At 38.6% G+C, this 19,586-nt stretch overlaps 1 protein-coding gene across 6 annotated transcripts in view; it reads right to left on the minus strand.

Moving 5' to 3' along the window:
- Positions 1-796: 796 nt before the first annotated feature.
- AGTPBP1 (ATP/GTP binding carboxypeptidase 1) overlaps positions 797-19,586 on the minus strand; it is a 161,204-nt gene continuing 142,414 nt past the window's right edge. For 4 of the 6 annotated variants that reach the window (XM_078436904.2, XM_060609935.3, XM_060609936.3 and 1 more), the window contains 2 exons: positions 16,742-16,902; positions 797-2,795 (listed from right to left, as the gene is read on the minus strand). In XM_078436904.2, coding sequence (XP_078293030.1) covers positions 2,618-2,795; positions 16,742-16,902 — 339 coding nt within the window. In that variant the 3' untranslated portion in view covers positions 797-2,617. Of the gene's footprint in view, positions 2,796-6,297; positions 8,598-8,617; positions 9,032-16,741; positions 16,903-19,586 lie in introns of those variants that run through there. The other 2 variants (XM_060609938.3, XM_081790886.1) reach the window with 2 other exon arrangements.

Below are 19,586 nucleotides of genomic sequence, written 5' to 3' on the forward strand. Positions count from 1 at the left end.
TTTTGCGGCAAGGAGACAACACAAGACTAGTTGTCTGCAGGCCTGGGCTGGAGCCCCTGTGACCTCGCTTGATCTCTGTGTGTCTATTTTCTTGATTCTACAAAATCAAGAAATTGCTTGATCTGGATTGCGTGCCCCTGTGACCTCGCTTGATCTCCGTGTGTGTCTATTTTCTTGATTCTACAAATTGGTTTGATCGGAACCATCCCTGGTGCTAACTGCCTCTTAGGAAACTGGAGGCTGGAAGAGTGCATCAGGGGAGACAGTGGTTCTGCCGGAGCGATGCCTACAGCATTACCACCTGAGGATTTTGAAGAAATGTACATTTGGGGCCCACGCAGGTCTACAGAATCTCTGTTTTAAGAAGCAAGTTCCCCAGGTGATTCTGATGCACACAACACAGGACGAGAACCGCTGGATTAGACCATCTACATTTAAGAATATTCATAGTTCCAAAAACAAGGCAAATTAAATAAATCTAAACTCTGTCATTAGACTCAGGTTGTCAGCCACACATTACTTTTCAGAAGTATGGCACTGAAGGCATCTCACTTGTTCTCTGAAAATCCTGAAAAGAAATAGACAACAGGGATAACATTTAGGGCAGTTTTAGCTACTAAGAGCCAATTACATTTAGCTTTACCCCTATCGAGGAAAGTTAGGATTTTAAATTCTTATTTTTCCAAAGCTGTTTATTAAGGAAAATATCATTTCCTAACTATAAAGGCTTTCTCTTCCACTTTGTGAATAATTATTTAATAAAAGGCATATTCAGTTTTATAACATATACTAAAAGATGTACCTCATCGATATGAAATATTACAGTAAGGGATTTTTAAACTGCCAACATAATAAATTCAAGCTTTGAGTTATTCTTCACATTACAGTAACTGTAATTGCTTCTAATACATAGATACCTTGGGTTTCAATTTTTAGTTTTATAAGAAGCAAGAAAAATTTACATACAGACACAGCGGCTCCAATCCACTCTCTGAAAAGAATTATAATTAAATATCTAATTATTTTATATATGAAGTATATAAATAAAAAATAAATTACTTTACTAATTATTGGATTATTAAATAAATAAGGTTCGACCTTACAAAGTATCCTCATCTTCCCCACATTAGCTCACCACACAGTAAGAGGACTGGCAATCCTCACAATCCAGTCCGTATTTTCTGAGATTCCTAAGAGTTAGGTTCCTAAGAGAAAAAGAGCTCAATTGCCCCGTGCTAGGTGTTTAAACATGGCTCCTAGGACACCAGAAATAAGTTATACCCTGGATAAAATGCCTCAAATAAAGACCGTGAAAACCACTGATTTGGAAAAGGCAAAAACATGAAATACACTTTTATCTTTTCTTTTCCATTATTACAGGTTTTTTAAAAAAGACCTAACGGACTTGTAACCAGGAATAAGCAAAGACAATGTACCAAAAGCAAAGCATGTGAGTCCTGGCAAGAATCCATGAATGAGGTATCTCCTCTGGGTTTGTGTTATTATAACAGAAACTTAGTTCTTAGGACACTTATCCAGAGTTGCTGAACTAGTTTTATTTTATTTGAAGACAAAATCATTCCTGCAGCAGGGCAGCTTAAACCCGCAAAGATGTCACTACAAGAAATGGTCTACCATCATCACGGTCACCTAGACTCGGACACCAGTCCGAGTCGGCACGCCCTAGGTGAACTCCCTTCAGTAAATCTAACAGCATCACACAACTCAGGAAACGCTAAATATCCTTAATACAGAGACACACACTTAACACTGGATCACACTCTCACTGCATCTTTAAAGCTTAACTGACTATAGTGATAAATTTCAGGTACACCCACGAGACACAGTTTTAGAGAAGAGAGCTGTTCAAATGTATCTTCTACAATAGGTACAGTTTCACGTATACCGTAAAAACTTAACACCGGTAAATTCGGCCCTTTTTTCTTTTCACAAGTTTTTATCAGTGTGTTCAGATGTTGGATTTTTATAATAGCCTCACAAAGGTTCCACAAACCAAATAATCTGGGCTGGTTAAAAAGGATGACAAAATGAATCCAATATTTAATACAGCTTTTATTTGTTTAACTTGGTAAATGGAGACTGTAATGGTTTCAAGGCAAACTCTGGGTGATTTCAGTCGCAACTCCACAGTTAACATGATTCTGAAAAACAGTCTTATCTTCGATGTCTAACCACACTACACAGTCACAGCTAGAGAAATCCATGTACATATATATTAGTTTTCAACAACTCGGGATTTTCAACCACTCTAGAATTCAGATTTTATATTCTCACACACTTTAAAATTTACCCCTTTGATGCAGGATATAACCATTAAAGATAAAAATTCATGCAGTGATACTCAGGTTTTTAAAAACAGGTAAATCCAGTATTTGATCATTCAGTGCGGTATCAAGTGCACCGAATATCTGAAATAAAACAAGTGCCAATGTTATCATGAATTAATAACATATTTATTGTCTTGAAACCAAACAGGCCCAAGTTACTTTTTGTCTTTCTCGAGTTAGCTATTTAACTCTTTTCTCTCAAACTTCCTGTGTAAGAAAACCCAAGATATTTCATTTCTTTTTTCAGTTAACAAGAGATGGTAGAAGGCTTAAGGTAGGTATGTTCTTGATAATTCGGAGTCAGAAAGTGCTTCTTCTTGAGCAGAAGGTTCGTAATCTCCTGCGTTTTCTGCCAATTCAGTATCTAAGTCGTCATTACTTTCTGCACTGTAATCCACTTCTTCGAGGAATCGAGGCTCATCTTCATCCAAGACGTAAGTGGTAGGGCTGTGGCCAGAGCACATAGAGCACATGAGACTTCATTAGATCCTAAGGTTCTAACATAAGGCTATTTGACCATATTGGGTTAATTTTGATTTCAATATAATGTAAGAGTTTGCATTAGCTTTAAAGATGTTATCCAAATGAACAAGTTAAAAGATTTGTAATAGCTGAAACCATAAAGGGTGAAATGCTAAGTATTAATTATATTAAAAGACTGTCACTCTCCACCCTATAGTCAGATAGCTACAAAAAACAAGAAACTCTCCCATGAGGTTGCCTTTTTAAAAGACTTCATCAATTTGCAGGGTTAAAAGTTCTATTTTAATCACTGAAAAGAAACAGACCGTTTCAATAAACTTTATTTTATTTATTGTATAATTCATCCATTATAAGAAACTGTGGTATTTAAACACTGAAACCACTTATTCTAAGTCTATACAATGATTATTTGCCATAAAAACAACCCATGCACTTACCCATCCGGTTTCCATTGGTCAAGAATAAAAATGAAAAACAAGTGAATGCTCCACACCCAGATTAATTACTTCCCCTTGAGACACAGAATAAGACATTTGCTTAAAAGCACTAAGTGCTTCTGAATATTTCATTAGGTAGGTTGTTTGGGATAAAGACAACCTTTCCACTAGGGTAAAATATTCTTTCCTCTTCAAAAAGTCACAGTATTCGGATTTCTCCCCATCTGGGAGATTTTCTACACACGTGTGCACATGCCCACACACACAGTGTTATCAAAGAAACACTATAGAAGCATTTCAATGTCCCCATTTTGTGACCCAAACTATCTTAATTTCACACAGATGTCTGTTTATATCCCACCTGCTTCCAAACAGGATTTCCCACCATGGGTGCAATTAAAAGCCATAAAATCAAGACAATAAAAAGGGAACAATAATCTGTTAAAATGAACAGAGAAGCAAATGTCATTAGGCAGCTCACATGAAAGAAGTCCTGCACTGAATATTAAATTCGGTTCAGATATCTAGAAGTTCAGGCAGGAAAGACAAGTTAATGGATTATGTGGTTCTCATTTTCTGAAATGAGAAAGCAAAACTCATCTGGTAAGATTATCTTTTTTCCTAAAGTTGTTTTTCTCCCGCTCATTAAAAATAGATTGCGAAACCACCTTGATCTTATATAGCAAACTTCTTAAAAAGTTCAGAGCTTGCACTATGATGCAGCAGTCCTGATAAGCCAGCTGAGTGGCCCGAAGGACGATGTGAGACTTTACAACCTATCTAACACGCACAAGAACTATTTCACCGCATTCAATTATGCAACTAAAATATTTATCATGAAACTGTTAGGTCTTTAGAAAAAGTGTTAGATTAAAAGGCAAAAAAATATTTGCCCCTTCAAACGACCATTATTCTCTTTCTTTCTTTTGAAAAACAATAATTCATCCCTCCCTGAGTTTGGTGATTCACATTCTCAGGGTGTCCCAGGTGAATCACAGCATCCGTGGAAGACACTTAGAAAAGATGGAGGCTTCGGCTAAAGCAAAGGATGCAGGAAAGAAGTGAGGAGAGAAACCTGCTTACTTTCCTCCTGGAGACTGTCCTAACAAGAAACGACCGTGGAAATGCAAGGGAGGAGGCAAGTTTGCTCAAAAGCCATGTACTCTCCTGGTACAGGGGCTGAGGACACCAACCAGGACTGTAGAGGCTGGCTCCATGGTGATGAGGGACTGTGACCAGAGCAGTGTAGTTACCTGCAGCGTTGCGGGGTCTCCCAATGTCTAGGAAGAGCACAAAATCCATGCGGTGGGTGGGTGGGCAAGCATCGTTCAGGAAGTCTATGGAACACAGAATTCCGATGCACCCCTGAACCCCCATACCATCACCAAGGAAAACAGACTGGCATAAAGGAAGCTGGTTACAGGAGGCCCAGCCACTACACTGAGGTCAGAGCAAGGACCTAGTTCTACATGGGAAGCTGAACACTAGAATATTAATCAATCTGAACTAAGAGAAAGGGTTTAAAGGAAAAGTCTACTCTTATAAGCTGAGGAAACAGAGGAAGTATGATTTTGAAGTAACAAAAATGCCTAAGATCAAGCCAAAAAAAGCTCCTAGACATCAAGGAGACTTGGAGCAATCAGATGCTGATTAGCATTTTTTTTAAGGCTGAAAAGCATAACCTGGAAAACAAAGCTCCTGGAAATTTCAAATAAATCCCGTAATAAGGGATGTTCAGAAAATAATGTGAGCCTGTTAATTCCCGATCTTGGCTCCTTCATATGCTGACTGTGACATAAATTTCATCCGTGTTCTGGCATCCCCCATCCCGATACCCCGGAGCTGGTGGGTTTCACACTCTAATTCCATTCCTGTAACTCAAACTTTGACGTCTGTTTCTGCAGGTCCTAACAAAGTTGCGTTCCTGGCCTCTGCTTCGTTAAGGTCTACACTCTGGCTGAAATATAGAGTCCGTCCAGCAGTGGTGAAGGGCTATCAGTGCTCTTGATGAGCGAGGAGTAGGCTTAGGGGTTAAAGAACTGGGGGAATCTCAAGACGAAGGGAAAAGGAGGAGATGACAACCTCTGTCACTCCCCTGAGAGCAGCCTTCCGACTGGTATTCCAGTTGTCACTCTCCAGCCCATTGTTTCTAGATCTCTCTGTTGCACTTAAATGGTAGGAATGCCAACACTCCTCTCCTCTGTCGTGCTTCATTCCCCTCTGTCCCTCCTCCCTGCTGATCAAGTGCTCTTCATCCTCCGTATAAAAATGCTCTCTTGGCCAACTGTTCTCATAAGCATGCCCTCTTTGAGTAAACTCACACATTTTCATTTGCATTCCGATCATTTCCACATCCAAATTTCTAGCCCTGACTTCGCCCCTGAACTTGCACTGTGCATACCGGGCATGGCTATCTCACATGTACCTCAAGTGTATGTTCACAATGGAACTCACCAGTCTCCCTACCAAGCCTGTGCCACTTGTCCTAGTCCCCAAATCATCCACTCAGTGAGTCGTAAAACCACACTTCTCAGCAAGCAAGTCCTGACAGTCAATCTCTGAACCACTTCTTGCCTCACGTTTTACATGACAAACCTTAACGGACATTCCTTCCTCTGTTTAGGACATACTTCCCACCTTCTTTCTCTCAACGACTCACATTTCTTTCAAACTGCAGCTCAGGCTCATCTTTAGATGTTCTTCCTTTATGAAAGCCCACCTTGGGATAAGTGCCCTTTCTCTGTATTCCCTTTGTACCCTGCACATTCTGTCCGATCACTTCTGGTATGTAGGTGAAACCACTGACTTGTGGGTCTGTCTCTTCCTAAGCACTTTAAGGTCAGGAACTGTGACTTACTCATCTTAGTACCTCCTGTCAGCTCCCGAAAGTGCTTGATACATTGTAGGCCCTAAACAAATGTTTGCTGAACTCTTTATAAGAAGCCACAGAGCCAATGAGACCATCGATTTTTATATTACCCCATCTCACTGATTATACTTTAGTAAAAAAACTTAAGGCTCAAGACCAATCACAGCAATTCAGCTTTGCTTTTATTAATAATTCCAACATATGTTTTGAACAATTCATGATTTAGGAAGGGCTTTCCTATACATTATCTCACAATAGCCTTCAGATAAGAAGAGAAAGACTTGAAGGTAATTTGCCCTAGAGTTATAAAATAAATAATCCCTTGACATCAACAGAAAGAAATTCAAGTAATAATTCAATCACAAAAAGAAACTCTAATCAGCACTTAATTATTTCCTGTCACTGTTACTTTTTTCCCACCACGACTTTCTTGTTCCCCTAATTTTCTTCATTTAAGTTGACTCCCGTTGCCTGTTTCTGCTTCATTCTCCAATAACTGGCCTCTGTTCACCTACCCTAACATCCTTCTACTCTGGATTTTAATCAATAAGAAACATTTGATTCTAAAAGAGAATAGCATTTTTAGTCCCAAACCAAATCTTCCTCATGCCGCTTCAGGAAAAATACCAAAATCTTCACCCATATGACTTTCTCACAGGATGAATCTGTTGAAATTCTCTGCTGTAGGGTGTCATTGAGATGCAGAAAGGTTTAAAATTCCAACTGATTTCTAAAGATAACAAAAAATTCTGCTTTATTCAGATTTAGAAAGTGTTCTGGCTATCCTTGTGTTAAACTATTAAGCATACACAAAATTAAACCTAAGAAATTCACCATCCCCCTCAGTGTGTGCCCAACTACTTGCATGAGAGCTGACTTGACATCTGAGACACCAGAAGGCAGAGCTGCAGCTCTGTTCCCTATACAAGCATGAAAGAAGCAAAACACTGTTTATGGAGTCAGAAATTCTGGGTCTGTGCCTCTCCTCTTCTACTAACCAGCTGCATGACCTTGAGCAAGTCATGTCCTTGGTTTCCAACACCGGTTTTTCTCTACTGTACAAGCAGAGATCACAATATCAGACCTACTACCTCGCAAATTGTTGTAGTAAAGTGGGAAAGCATTTAGAAATTCTTAGGTTAGACAAATATAAAATGTTATTATGAAATTAATAAAATCTGTTAAAAAAGGTTAATCAATCTTTGTTAATTCCTACAGAGCCCAGGCGATGGGCTGCCGCCAAGCCACTGACTAAAACCACTGCCTTACTTTTGTGACTCAGAATCCTACCTTAACCTTGTCCTCTTCAACAGTTTTGAGACTAACCTACTGTTTTTAGACAGCACAATGAACATATCCTAGGGGAGAAAGTCTGAAATTGATACACAAACAGAAAAATATTCCATTGTCCAAATTACCAATTTGTGACTTGCCGATTATGTCTTTCTTGTATTCAAATATCAGGTCTCAGGTGAAAGAAAAATCTCTATCTGCCTAAATATTAGAGAATGTTCCATTTATATAATTTGATTCTTAGCTCATAAGAGATTTGGCATCTACTAAATATCACAAAGCAAACAAAATTATCCATAGAAAATACAAGTAACAATTTTTGTCGGTCTTAACTGACCACAGTGTATACATAAGTATTTGCACATTCCTGCACACGTGCATACCCACACACAGAGTTAGAATTTCTAATAAAAGGATATCTATTTGGGGGAAAAAGAAGTAAAGAAAGTTGTTAATTTACTGATACTTCATTGGAAAATAATATATGACTAAGCTGCCTTCAAAAAAATAGTAATGAAGTCACTAACCTCCAACTTACTTTATTTTACTATTGATCTAGAAACATTTCTTATATGTAATGAAAGTGGTAAACAGTTAAGCTTCCCAATAATTTGGACAGCTTCAAAGGCTGAAACCATTCCTTTTTAGCAATTCTGCTTAGTTCCTTGGCAGATACAAGATACAACGAAAGTACAGGGGAATTCTGGGTTAGACGTGGGCACGATTCCTGGTTTTGTGAAGAATTACCACATGGATGATCTTGGGTCAGTTCATCTCTGAGTCTGGGTTTACACACATATGAAAAATGGTTACATTATCATCTGTCTCTGTTCATTCTCAATAGAACATGAAAATCTCGGAGATAATAATTGAACTTAACAGAAACTCAAAATGGGCATGTGTGTTGAGGGTCCCAAGGCCACCCCAGGTTTGGTGACATGCTAGCAAGATTTACAGGATTCAACACGCAGTTGTATTAACAGCTATGACTTATTACAGTGAAAGGATACAAAGCAAAATCAACCAAGAGAAAAGGTGCGTGGGGCAAAGTCCAGAGGGAACCAAGGCCAGGCAAGGGCAGCTGCTAAGAGGCAGAGAAGTCATCAGAGCTTTCAGCAATTTCAAAGGATTGGTGGCAAAAATTGGAGTTCAGAGCTGCCAAGTTTCCTGAAAGAAGGGAGTTGCAGAGATATGACCCCAACAGTTTTCCCCTGGAGGCATGTGACAAATTCTTTAAATACATAGTGCAAGAGGCTGAAAAGCAAAGCAGAAAGCAGCAAAACAAACAGAACACAAACAATAGAATTGAGGGCTGTCTTGAGGTGCCTCCTTGAATCAAAGAGAAGCCCTAGGCCACCAATCGTGACCTTGGGAGGGCAGGGAGGGGACAGGTGAACCCAGGGAGAACAAGCTTCCCAATTTCTGCAAACCTTCCTCAAGTCTGCTCAGACCCTAGCCAGACTACTCTACACCTGCCAGAGGATAGAATGAAGCCTCTTTGAAGGAATATGTATTCTTCCTTGTTCTGATATGCCATATTCTTACTTTGAAGTCTCAAATAGGCACTTATTGAGAGGAATAACCATTCTTCGAAGAGGTTACTGAGAATATAGCACATAAATATGAATAAATATCTACAATCATCAAATTCCTTGTACAGCTGTCTTAGAGACTAACAATAACTAACTTGATACTTATCTGGATCTCAATGATAAGGATCATTTCCTTCTCCTACAATAAGCCTGAAAGCTTTCATTATAATCAAATCTGCCCTGGGGTCCTGAAGTGTTCATGTAAGTCTCCATTTTGTTTTTCTAGATGATTTTAGGCTCCTCTGTACTTGTGGGTACAAGAGCATTTCACAAAAACACAAATGGTTCACTTTTAGTTATAAGCAACTATGATTTCAAGTGGACTAGGAGTTGTGATATGACCCTTCAATTATATGGCATGATTTATCTGCCTAGAAAATATTCTTTAAAAAACATTTTTTTATGTTTATTTATTTTTGAGAGTGAGAGAGACAGAGCACAAGCCAGGGAGGGGCAGAGAGAGGGGGAGACAGAGAATCAGAAGCAGGCTTCAGGCTCTGAGTTGTCAGCACAGAGCATGATGCGGGGCTCGAACCCATGGATCACGAGATCATGACCTGAGCCAAAATCAAGAGTCAGACACTTAACCGACTGAGCCACCCAGGCACCCCTGCCTAGAAAATATTTTAATGCAATTATAGCTGTAGGAATTTTCTACATGGTTGCAATAAATGTCTCTCAGAAATGCACAACAGCCTCAAGCATGTGCATCACAGCCATTGAAAAGGAATTTTTTTTAAGGATTAGCTTGATTAAATAATAAACTGTACATAAAAAACAGAGCAAACACACATTAGGGGCGACTGGATGGCTCAATCAGTTGAACATCCAACTCTTGATTTCAGCTCAGGTCATGATCCCAGGGTTGTGGGATTGAGCCCCGTGTCAGGCTCCATGCTGAGCATGGAGGCTGCTTCAGATTCATTCTTACTCTCTCTCTGTGCCCCTCTCCCCCGCTCCTACTCTCTCTCTCTAAAATTAAAAAAAAAAAAAATTTTAAAGCACATCAATATGAGTAAGCTTTACTACATTACTAGGTATTAGATACTGCCATTAACATGTGGCCACAAATGATCTGTACTGACAGATTCTCTCTGTGACCAAGCTTGAGTCCAGCTGCTCTCAGTCCTCTTTCAGACTAGGTCCTGACCTTGGGACCTGTCCTCAGTCAGGGGCTCTGCCTGCTTAGCCTAGCTGTAGCAAAAATCTTGCTGAGTCAGTTTATCGAAATCCCCCACTCTCTGTATCTCATCAGCCTGGCCTGCTTTCAGCAAAAACTCCGTCAAGTAGGTTTAGCCAGAATCTCCCTTACCTGGGATGGTTTCTCTTAGTCACTTTCCAACTGCCAATCCCCTACTCTACTCCCTGGCTCTAAGTCACCAGTGTTCCTCACTGTATTCACAACTGAGCCCAATCTCCCTCCCAAAGTACAAAGCCCCCTTGTTAGCAATCCTCCTGAGTAGACAACTTTCCTGTTCTGTGTAGTGTCACAAATAATTTTCTCTTTAACAATATTAATTTTCTCAGAAGAAAAAGGTCCTACATATTTACAAATAAACACTAGCTTCACACGAAGAAAGCACAGAAAATACATAGGTTAGTATTTCATTCATGTGTTAATAGTCTGCAGCAATGAGTATCTTTGTACTACACCTGACCAATAACTTCCCGCCAGTCCCTCTGATATTGCTAGGGGCAGGGGTAGAGCCTTTAACCACAAAACGTTATACTGTTAACTCATTTACAGACCTGTACTCATTCCCTATACTTTATTAGAAGTCAGGTACTCTATCTTTATCAAAACACATCAAATTAGATTTTTAAAAAAGCATTAACATAAAGTAGAACAAATGCTAAGCATATTTTAAAGGTTTTCTCCAGCTTAAGTCCTATTTATTTTTATTAGTTGCATTAAGAACAATTTCTCACCCCATTTTCTAATGTCCATGCTGTACACACAAATACAAATTAAGTACTGATACATGCTACACCACAGATAGAGACTGAAAACAAGCTAACTGAAGAAGTCAGACATAAAAGGTCACACACTGCATGGTTCCATTTATTTGAAATATCCAGAACAGGTGAATCCACAGAGACAGAAAGCACACGAGTGATTGTCAGGGGCTGGAAATGACTGCTTAAGGGTAATGAAGGTCTCCTTAGGGGGGTGATATAAGCATTTTGGAACTAGACAGAGTTCCCAGAACTAGAACTGATAGTTGTACGATATTGTGAACATATTATTCACTTCATTAATTTTCACTTTAAAATGGTTGATTTTATGCTGTGTGACTCCATCTCAAGAAAGACAGAAATAAAGGAAAAGAAAAGAAAAAACAGAAAAAAGACATCCAAATACTATCTGATTACAAGAGACTAATTAGGCCTCATTTAAACATGAGCATATGTTTTTATTATAAAATATTGTACAGAATTTGGTATTTTTCAGCTTCACTTTCCTGTAATGTTTTAAATATACTCAAACTTCAAATACTTCTTCTATATACCTAATATCCTGAAATGTAGTCCCCCTCACCATAATCTGATGAGAAGCACTGTTAAATGTTGTATCAATTCTCAAATCCTTTAAATGAGAGTCACGGAAAGGACTATTTTAATAGTTTAGGTAAAATAGAAACACTTTTGCTAAGTACAAAAATACTACATAGCTATAAGCTTTTATTTTATTTTTATTGTCCATGTATTTTTGACAGAGGAAGACAGAGACACAGTACAAGTGGGGGAGTGACAGACAGAGAGACACACACAGAATCTGAAGGCGGCTCCAGGCTCCGAGCTGTCAGCACAGAGCTCAATGTGGGGCTCGAACTCGCGAGCCGTGAGATCATGACCTGAGCTGAAGTCAGATGCTTAACCGACTGAGCCCCCCAGGTGCCCCAATAGCTGTAAGCTTTTAAATGAGCTCAACCAATATTCCCAGCTTAGACCTAAAAGAAACACACCCCCTAAGAAAGATATAATGTAGACTCAGTGTTACATCAGATGAAATTTTTATTATACAACAAATACAATCGGGGATAGTTAAAATGTTTTATGTGTGTAATTTCCAATGAATGCCCTGGGAATAAAAAACACGATTAATTTTCAACCGCAGGCTTCACTGAAAAGGAAGTTCTAGAAGTTCCGGTAACTACAGTGAATCTCAAGAGCAACTAAGATGACTGTAAAAGAATAACTTCTTTTCTAAAGGACAGTCCACAGGAAAAAGAAAACCAAAGAGGGAGTAAAAGCAAAGAAGAGATCTCAACGAAGTGTTGGCAGATGGAGGCAGATGGATGAAGTGAAAGGGCCTAGGTTCCAACTTCCACTTTGCTCAAGTCCATAGGACAGGGGAAGCCAACAGGGATGCACGGATTTGCATTACAAAAGCTGCAGCAAAGCTGAGAAATTGGAGATACTGGTGTTCAGGGTGCAACTGAAAAGAATAATTGATTTAAAGTCTTTATAAAGAGCAATTAGACCTTCAGATCACCTTCCTCAAGCTATTCCCTCGTTCAGAGAGATGGAAAGATGACTTTCCAAAGAGTTTTGTCACAGAGGCTATTCTGTTAGGGCCAAAACACAGAAATGGGGGTCTGGAGAGTAAGAGAAAGTCTGCTCAAAAGCAAGTCCGAGTGGCCCCCCAGGATACTGGCTACTGATCTTATGCCCCAGGGTAACATTTCTCAATTTTTCGTAAATCATCCCCCCAACCCTCCGCAAAGAGGTTTTTTAGAGTTTTTTTTCTAATCCCCCTAATTAACTACAATTAGAAATTAAAAAGATAAATTTCACATCAGATTAGACCCAGCTAAAGACAGCATGGGTGAATTAAAGGTCGGTTAGAAAAAAACACCTAGCTCTGAGTCAGCAGGACTTGTGCCCAAGCGTGTATCTGTGTGTGTGTGTGTGTATTTATATGTATATGTGTGCAAAGGTATATATATGCATGTATGTATGCATGTACATAGGTATGTGTGTGTGTGTGTGTGTGTGTGTGTGTGTGTGTGGTGTGTTCAGCACAGAGGGAGCAGGCAAAACTGCCCATCTCGCAGTCCTCCCCCGAAAAAGTTTCAGTGTATATTTTAAAAGCTGCAGCCTAAGGACCAGACTTCTAACTTGGCAGGCACTGTGGGTTGTCATCCTCTTCAGAGACTGGGGAACCCAGCAGATACATATCCTGCTTTCCCCCCTCAGGGGGCTCCAATAATCAAAGCAAGTCCCCCATACGGCCCTGAAAGGAGCTTGTACACACATCTGGCCCTCAGCTTTTGTGGCTGCCTCCAAAGAGACAGACCTGAGGATGGCCTACCCCTAGGAGCCAACAGGGCTTGCATTCATTAGTCCCATCCTATGGTAGCAAGCAAGGAAAACAGCTCTGACCAGGCACAGAGGCACCTCCTGCAGCTTTATCCTCAGGCTAGCACAGAGGGAATAGGCAAAAATGCCCATCTCCCAGTTTTTCTCTGGAAGGGGCTTAACCACATATTTTCTCAGCTGCTGCTAGAGGGTCCAGTTCCTAATCATCCTGCATCTACGTGCTGACTATGATCCTCCTTTTTGGGATACTACCATGACCTGGCACTTTCAACTACTGGGAGCGACTGAGAACAAAAAAAGAGGCTTGGGCAATCACAAAACCCTGAGAGACAACTAGGAGCTCAAGCCAGGCTGATCAAGGAGGTTCGTCTATTACACAAGAGCATTCTGTCAAGACTGGGAGAGACAGCTAGGTTCATCTAATGTGCAGGAACCAAAACAGACAAGTCACTGAAAACGAACAGAGGAATATATTCCAAACAAAAAACCAAAATAAATACCTAGAAACAGATCTCAAAGAATGTAAGTGATTTAACTGATACAGAATTCAAAATAACAGTCATAAAAATTTTCACCAAAGTCAAGAGAAGAATGAATGAACAAAGTGAGAATTTCAACAGAGACAGAAAATATAAAAACGTGCTGAAAAGAAATTACAAAACTGAAGGATACAATAACTGAACTGAAAAATTCAATAGAGGATTCAACAGCAGACTGGATCAAATAGAAGAATCCGTGAACTTGAAAAGGGCAGTGGATGGTTCAATATCCACAAAACAATTAACGTGATTCATCACATCAATAAAAGAAATGACAAGAACCATATGATCCTCTCAGTAGATGCAGAGAAAGCATTTGACAAAATACAGCATCCTTTCTTGAACAAAATCCTCAAGAAAGTAGGGATAGTAGAGCATACCTCGAGATCATAAAAGCCATATATGAATGACCCAATGCTAATATCATCCTCAATGGGGAAAAACTGAGAGCTTTCCCCCTAAGGTCAGGAACAAGACAGGGATGTCCACTCTCGCCACTGTTATTCAACATAGTATTGGAAGTCTTAGCCTCTGCAATCAGACAACACAAAGAAATAAAAGGCATCCAAATCGGCCAGGAGGAGGTCAAACTTTCACTCTTCACTCTATATGGAAAACCCAAAAGATTCCACCAAAGAACTGATAGATTTGATTCATAAATTCAGCAAAGTTGCAGGATATAAAATCAATGCACAGAAATCGGTTGCATTCCTATACACCAACAATGAAGCGACAGAAAGAGAAATCAAGGAACCAATCCCATTTACAGTTGCACAAAAAACCCATAAAATACCTAGGAATAAATCTAACCAAAGAGGTAAAAAATCTATACACTGAAAACTATACAAAGCTTATGAAAGAAATTGAAGAAGACACCAAAAAATGGAAAAAGATTCCATGCTCCTGGATAGGAAGAACAAATATTGTTAAAATGTCGATACTACCCAAAGCAATCTACATCTTCAATGAAATCCCTATCAAAGTAACACCAGCATTCTTCACAGAGCTAGAACAAATAATCCTAAAATTTGTATGGAACCAGAAAAGACCCCAAATAGCCAAAGCAATCTTGAAGAAGAAAACCAAAGCAGGAGGCATCATAATCCCAGACTTCAAACTATACTACAAAGCTGTAATCATCAAGACAGTATGGTACTGGCACAAGAACAGACACTCAGATCAATGGAACAGAATAGAGAACCCACAAATGGACCCACAAATGTATGGCCAACTAATCTTGGACAAAGCAGGAAAGAATATCCAATGGAATAAAGACAGTCTCTTCAGCAAGTAGTGCTGGGAAAACTGGACAGTGACATGCAGAAGAATGAACCTGGACCACTTTCTTACACCATACACAAAAATAAACTCAAAGTGGATGAAAGACCTCAATGTAAGACAGGAAGCCATCAAAATCCTCGAGGAGAAAGCAGGCAAAAACCTCTTTGATCTTGCCCAAAGCAATTTCTTACTCAACACATCTCCGGAGGCAAGGGAAACAAAAGCAAAAATGAACTACTGGGACCTCATCAAAATAAAAAGCTTCTGCACAGCGAAGGAAACAATCAGCAAAACTAAAAGGCAACCGACAGAATGGGAGAAGATATGTGCAAATGACATATCAGATAAAGGGTTAGTATCCAAAATCTATAAAGAACTTATCAAACTCACCACCCAAAAAACAAATAATCCAGTGAAGAAATGGGCGAAAGACATGAATAGACACTTCTCCAAGGAAGATATCCAGATGGCCAACTGACACGTGAAAAAATGCTCAACATCACTCATCATCAGGGAAATACAAATAAAAACCACAATGAGATACCATCTTACACCTGTCAGAATGGTAACATTAACAACTTAGGCAACAACAAATGTTGGTGAGGATGCGGAGAAAGAGGATCTCTTTTGCATTGTTGGTGGCAATGCAAGCTGGTGCAGCCACTCTGAAAAACAATATGGAGGTTCCTCATAAAACTAAAAATAGAACTACCCTATGACCCAGCAATTGCACTACTAGGAATTTATCCACGGGATACAGGTGTGCTGTTTTGAAGGGCCACATGCACCCCCATGTTTATAGCAGCACTATCAACAATAGCCGAAGTATGGAAAGAGCCCAAATGTCCATCAATGGATAAATGGATAAAGAAAATGTGGTATATATATGCAATGGAGTATTACTTGGCAATCAAAAAGAATGAAATCTTGCCATTTGCAACTACGTGGATGGAACTAGAGGGTATTATTAAGCAAAATTAGTCTGAGAAAGACAAATATCATATGACTTCATCATATGAGGAATTTAAGATACAAAACAGATGAATATAAGGGAAGGGAAACAAAAATAATATAAAAACAGGGAGGGGGACAAAACATAAGAGACTCTTAAATACAGAGAACAAACTGAGGGTTGCTGGAGGGGTAGTGGGAGGAGGGATTGGCTAAATGGGTAAGGGACATTAAGCAATCTACTGAAATCACTGTTGCACCATATACTAACTAACTTGGATGTAAATTATAAAATTAATTAATTAATTAGATACTATCTAAGCACTGTTTTCCACCTTGCTTATTTTTGGGTTAAAGGTAAACCAGTAAGATCACTAAAAATGCACTCAAAATATAAGGATATTTCATTACAGTCTCATCCAAACATCAATGTTAAAAGAATGAAGAATATTATTACAATTTGTAACAATTAAACATGTAAATAACTTAGATGTGTGAACTTAATTATATTAGTTCTAAAAATGCTTTTGGCTATCAACATCTCTGTCCCCTTCCTCTACTTAATTAATTTAATGAAGTCTAACATTATGCTACAACATAATGGAATGAAACAAGTGTGTCTTACCTCGTTACTTTGCAGTTCGATTCAATCAAGTCATTTTCAAAGTCAAGCAGGCTGGAAGGCAGATTATATTCCAATGGGGATGTCAGTCTTTTCAAACGCAGCAGACCAACACAAAATTTTGCTCCCATCTCTTCCAATTCTCGAGTACCAATCTGTAGGCCCTAGAAATAAAGCAATTTCATACATATAAGTAGGACATTTGCTATCCTCTGGCTATGTCTTATTACAACTGCATATAAGAAATTTGTAATTATATTAATAAAATTAAAAGCTTGGTACTTTGTAAATACCTACAACTCAACAAGCACAATGTCTTAACAAGATTATTTTAGATCACAAAGGAAATGGTCTCAAAAAAAACATTTCTAAAATGTCTATTTCTCATTTGCTACATGCAAACAATTTTCACCAACACACTGGGAAAAAAAATAAACATTTTGTGGTTATGTTACTCTGGGGCTCATGTGTGAAATTACATTTTTGCAAGATATTGCTAGTATTTCTTGTAATCCACGACTTTGGATGCCAATGTTAAAATATTGTAGTGTAAAAATCAAGGCCTTAATTTGTAGACCTAAACATTACCTTATACTTTTTACTGTATGATAAAAGAAACTGGTAAGTAAAGGGGCGCCTGGGTGGCTCAGTCGGTTAAGTGTCCGACTTCAGCTCAGGTCATGATCTCGCCGTTCATAAGTTTGAGCCCTGTGTCGGGCTCTGTGCTAACAGCTCGGAGCCTGGAACCTGCTTTGGATTCTGTGACTCCCTCTCTCTCTGCCCCTCCCCTGCTCACGGTCTGTCTCTCTCTGTCTCTCAATAATAAATAAACATTAAAAATTTTTTTAAAAATAAAAAGAAACTGGTAAGCAAAAACCAACAAAAGAAAGGTACCTATGTAAAACAAACAAACAAACAAAAAGAATCAAACAGATCTAGGCCAATGAGGTAGCAGTAAAAGAAGTTCCTATGTTCCATGTCAATTAAGAATGCCTATTTCAAATCTGGTCTAGTGAGGGCAGAAGAAAATTTTACCCCAACTCTACCCTTTCTAACTGGAAGTTTCCCAATAAACAATATAAAGTTTATCAAAAGTTAAATGTTACCACATAAAATGATAAAAATGGCCATAAACCAAGACACTGCTTATCACTGAATTTTCAGATAAAAATGAATCTCTAAAATAAGAGAATTCTCACACCAACAAAAGTTGCAGGTGCAAATGAGAGCACACATCATTTGGAGAAGTTACTTTAAAACAGTTTTTCAATGAACAGACTAAAAGCACACGGTAACTGAAGAAAATGAACCGTAAAAACTGTTACTAACCCCCCAAAGCACATTCCTTTATAATAACGATTGACTAACTGATTGCTTAGTTTACCCATGTCCAAACATTCCACGGAATGTGACCTGACTTTATTAGAACATTTATTTGCCTTCTTAGTTAAAAAGCTTTAGAAAGGCATGGCTGTTTCTGAATTAGTTCACAGAAAATAAAAATAAAGACCATTTACAGCCTAAAATCTAGTAATATAAGAGCATTCCTGAGGTGAAGAGAATGGTTTCTTAAAATATCGTTAAACTCATATAACTTATTAGCTAACATTAACAAGTCTGAAAAGTATAACATTAGGTGTGTGGGGACATATGGGGTATTTGAGAATTCTGTATTTTCTACTCAATTCTGCTATGAATCTAAAACTGCTCTAAAAACCCTAAGTTTATTAACAATAACAAAAAAAGCTTTCATAAAAAGTATATGTTACCATCACAGCATTGAATTTTAGACATTAATAAAAAACTTGATTAGTAAGAGATACTTCTCTCCATAAGAGTTTTAAATTAACGTAGCTCTAGTAACTAAATTATATAAAAGAGAAATGAGCATTTACTAGGTATCCATTTTATTTTTTAAGTCTATAGATTTCTTTCTAAAAAATAACTTTTTAAAAAAGTGGTCTAAGATTTTAGGTTTGAAAGTATATTTTAACTATTTTTTTAAATGTGGCTTTTTAAATGATCAAACTAATGTATCAAAACACAAATAGAATATTTGTGATTTTTTTAATGTTTATTCATTTTTGAGAGAGAGAGAGAGAGAGAGAGAGAGAGAGCGTGTGAATGGGGGAGGTGCAAGGAGACAGGGAACATGGAATCCGAAGCAGGGCCAGGGCTCTGGGCTGTCAGCACAGAGCCCGACGCCGGGCTCAAACTCATGTACCCCGAGATCATGACCTAAGCCAAAGTCGGACGCTTAACTGACTGAGCCACCCAGGCGTCCCTAAAAATAGAATATTTGTAAAAATTCAAAGAAAGTCTATCTGTAGAATCCAAATATAATAAGGAAACACCTTTGCTATATGCTACAGTTGATTTCAAGAGGCATGCAAGTCTCACCTTCTCTACTTCTCTTCCAGCCCACAGAGGGGAGCATCAAAAACATTGATGCTTTCAATTGCCTTCTCTTCTGACTGTGTAAGCATCTCTTTAAGAAGTTATCTACAGTCTGTTTCCATACATCATATAGCTTAAGGGTTTTTTTCCTAGAAGACACCTATTGTCTTATACAAAAGTGATTCATTCTTAAGCTTTTTTCCCATCCTACACACTTACAGAATATGAGACTCTTGCCAAAGCTGTCCATGACAGCAATGATTAGGGGACGGGGGTTGGGCTCTGGAGTGGCGCTCTGGTACATTTTATCTTTTACCACCATCACATCCTTGGTAGATGAGAAGTCACTGTTTTACAGTATTTGAATTCAAAAGATACTACATTTTGGAAGAATAATATACTGTGGTCAACCTAAAATTTAGGGAAGTCACTCAACAGAAAGTACTGAAAT

This window comes from Panthera onca, chromosome D4, assembly GCF_046562875.1.
Source record: "Panthera onca isolate mPanOnc1 chromosome D4, mPanOnc1 haplotype 2, whole genome shotgun sequence".
Lineage (NCBI taxonomy): Eukaryota > Metazoa > Chordata > Mammalia > Carnivora > Felidae > Panthera > Panthera onca.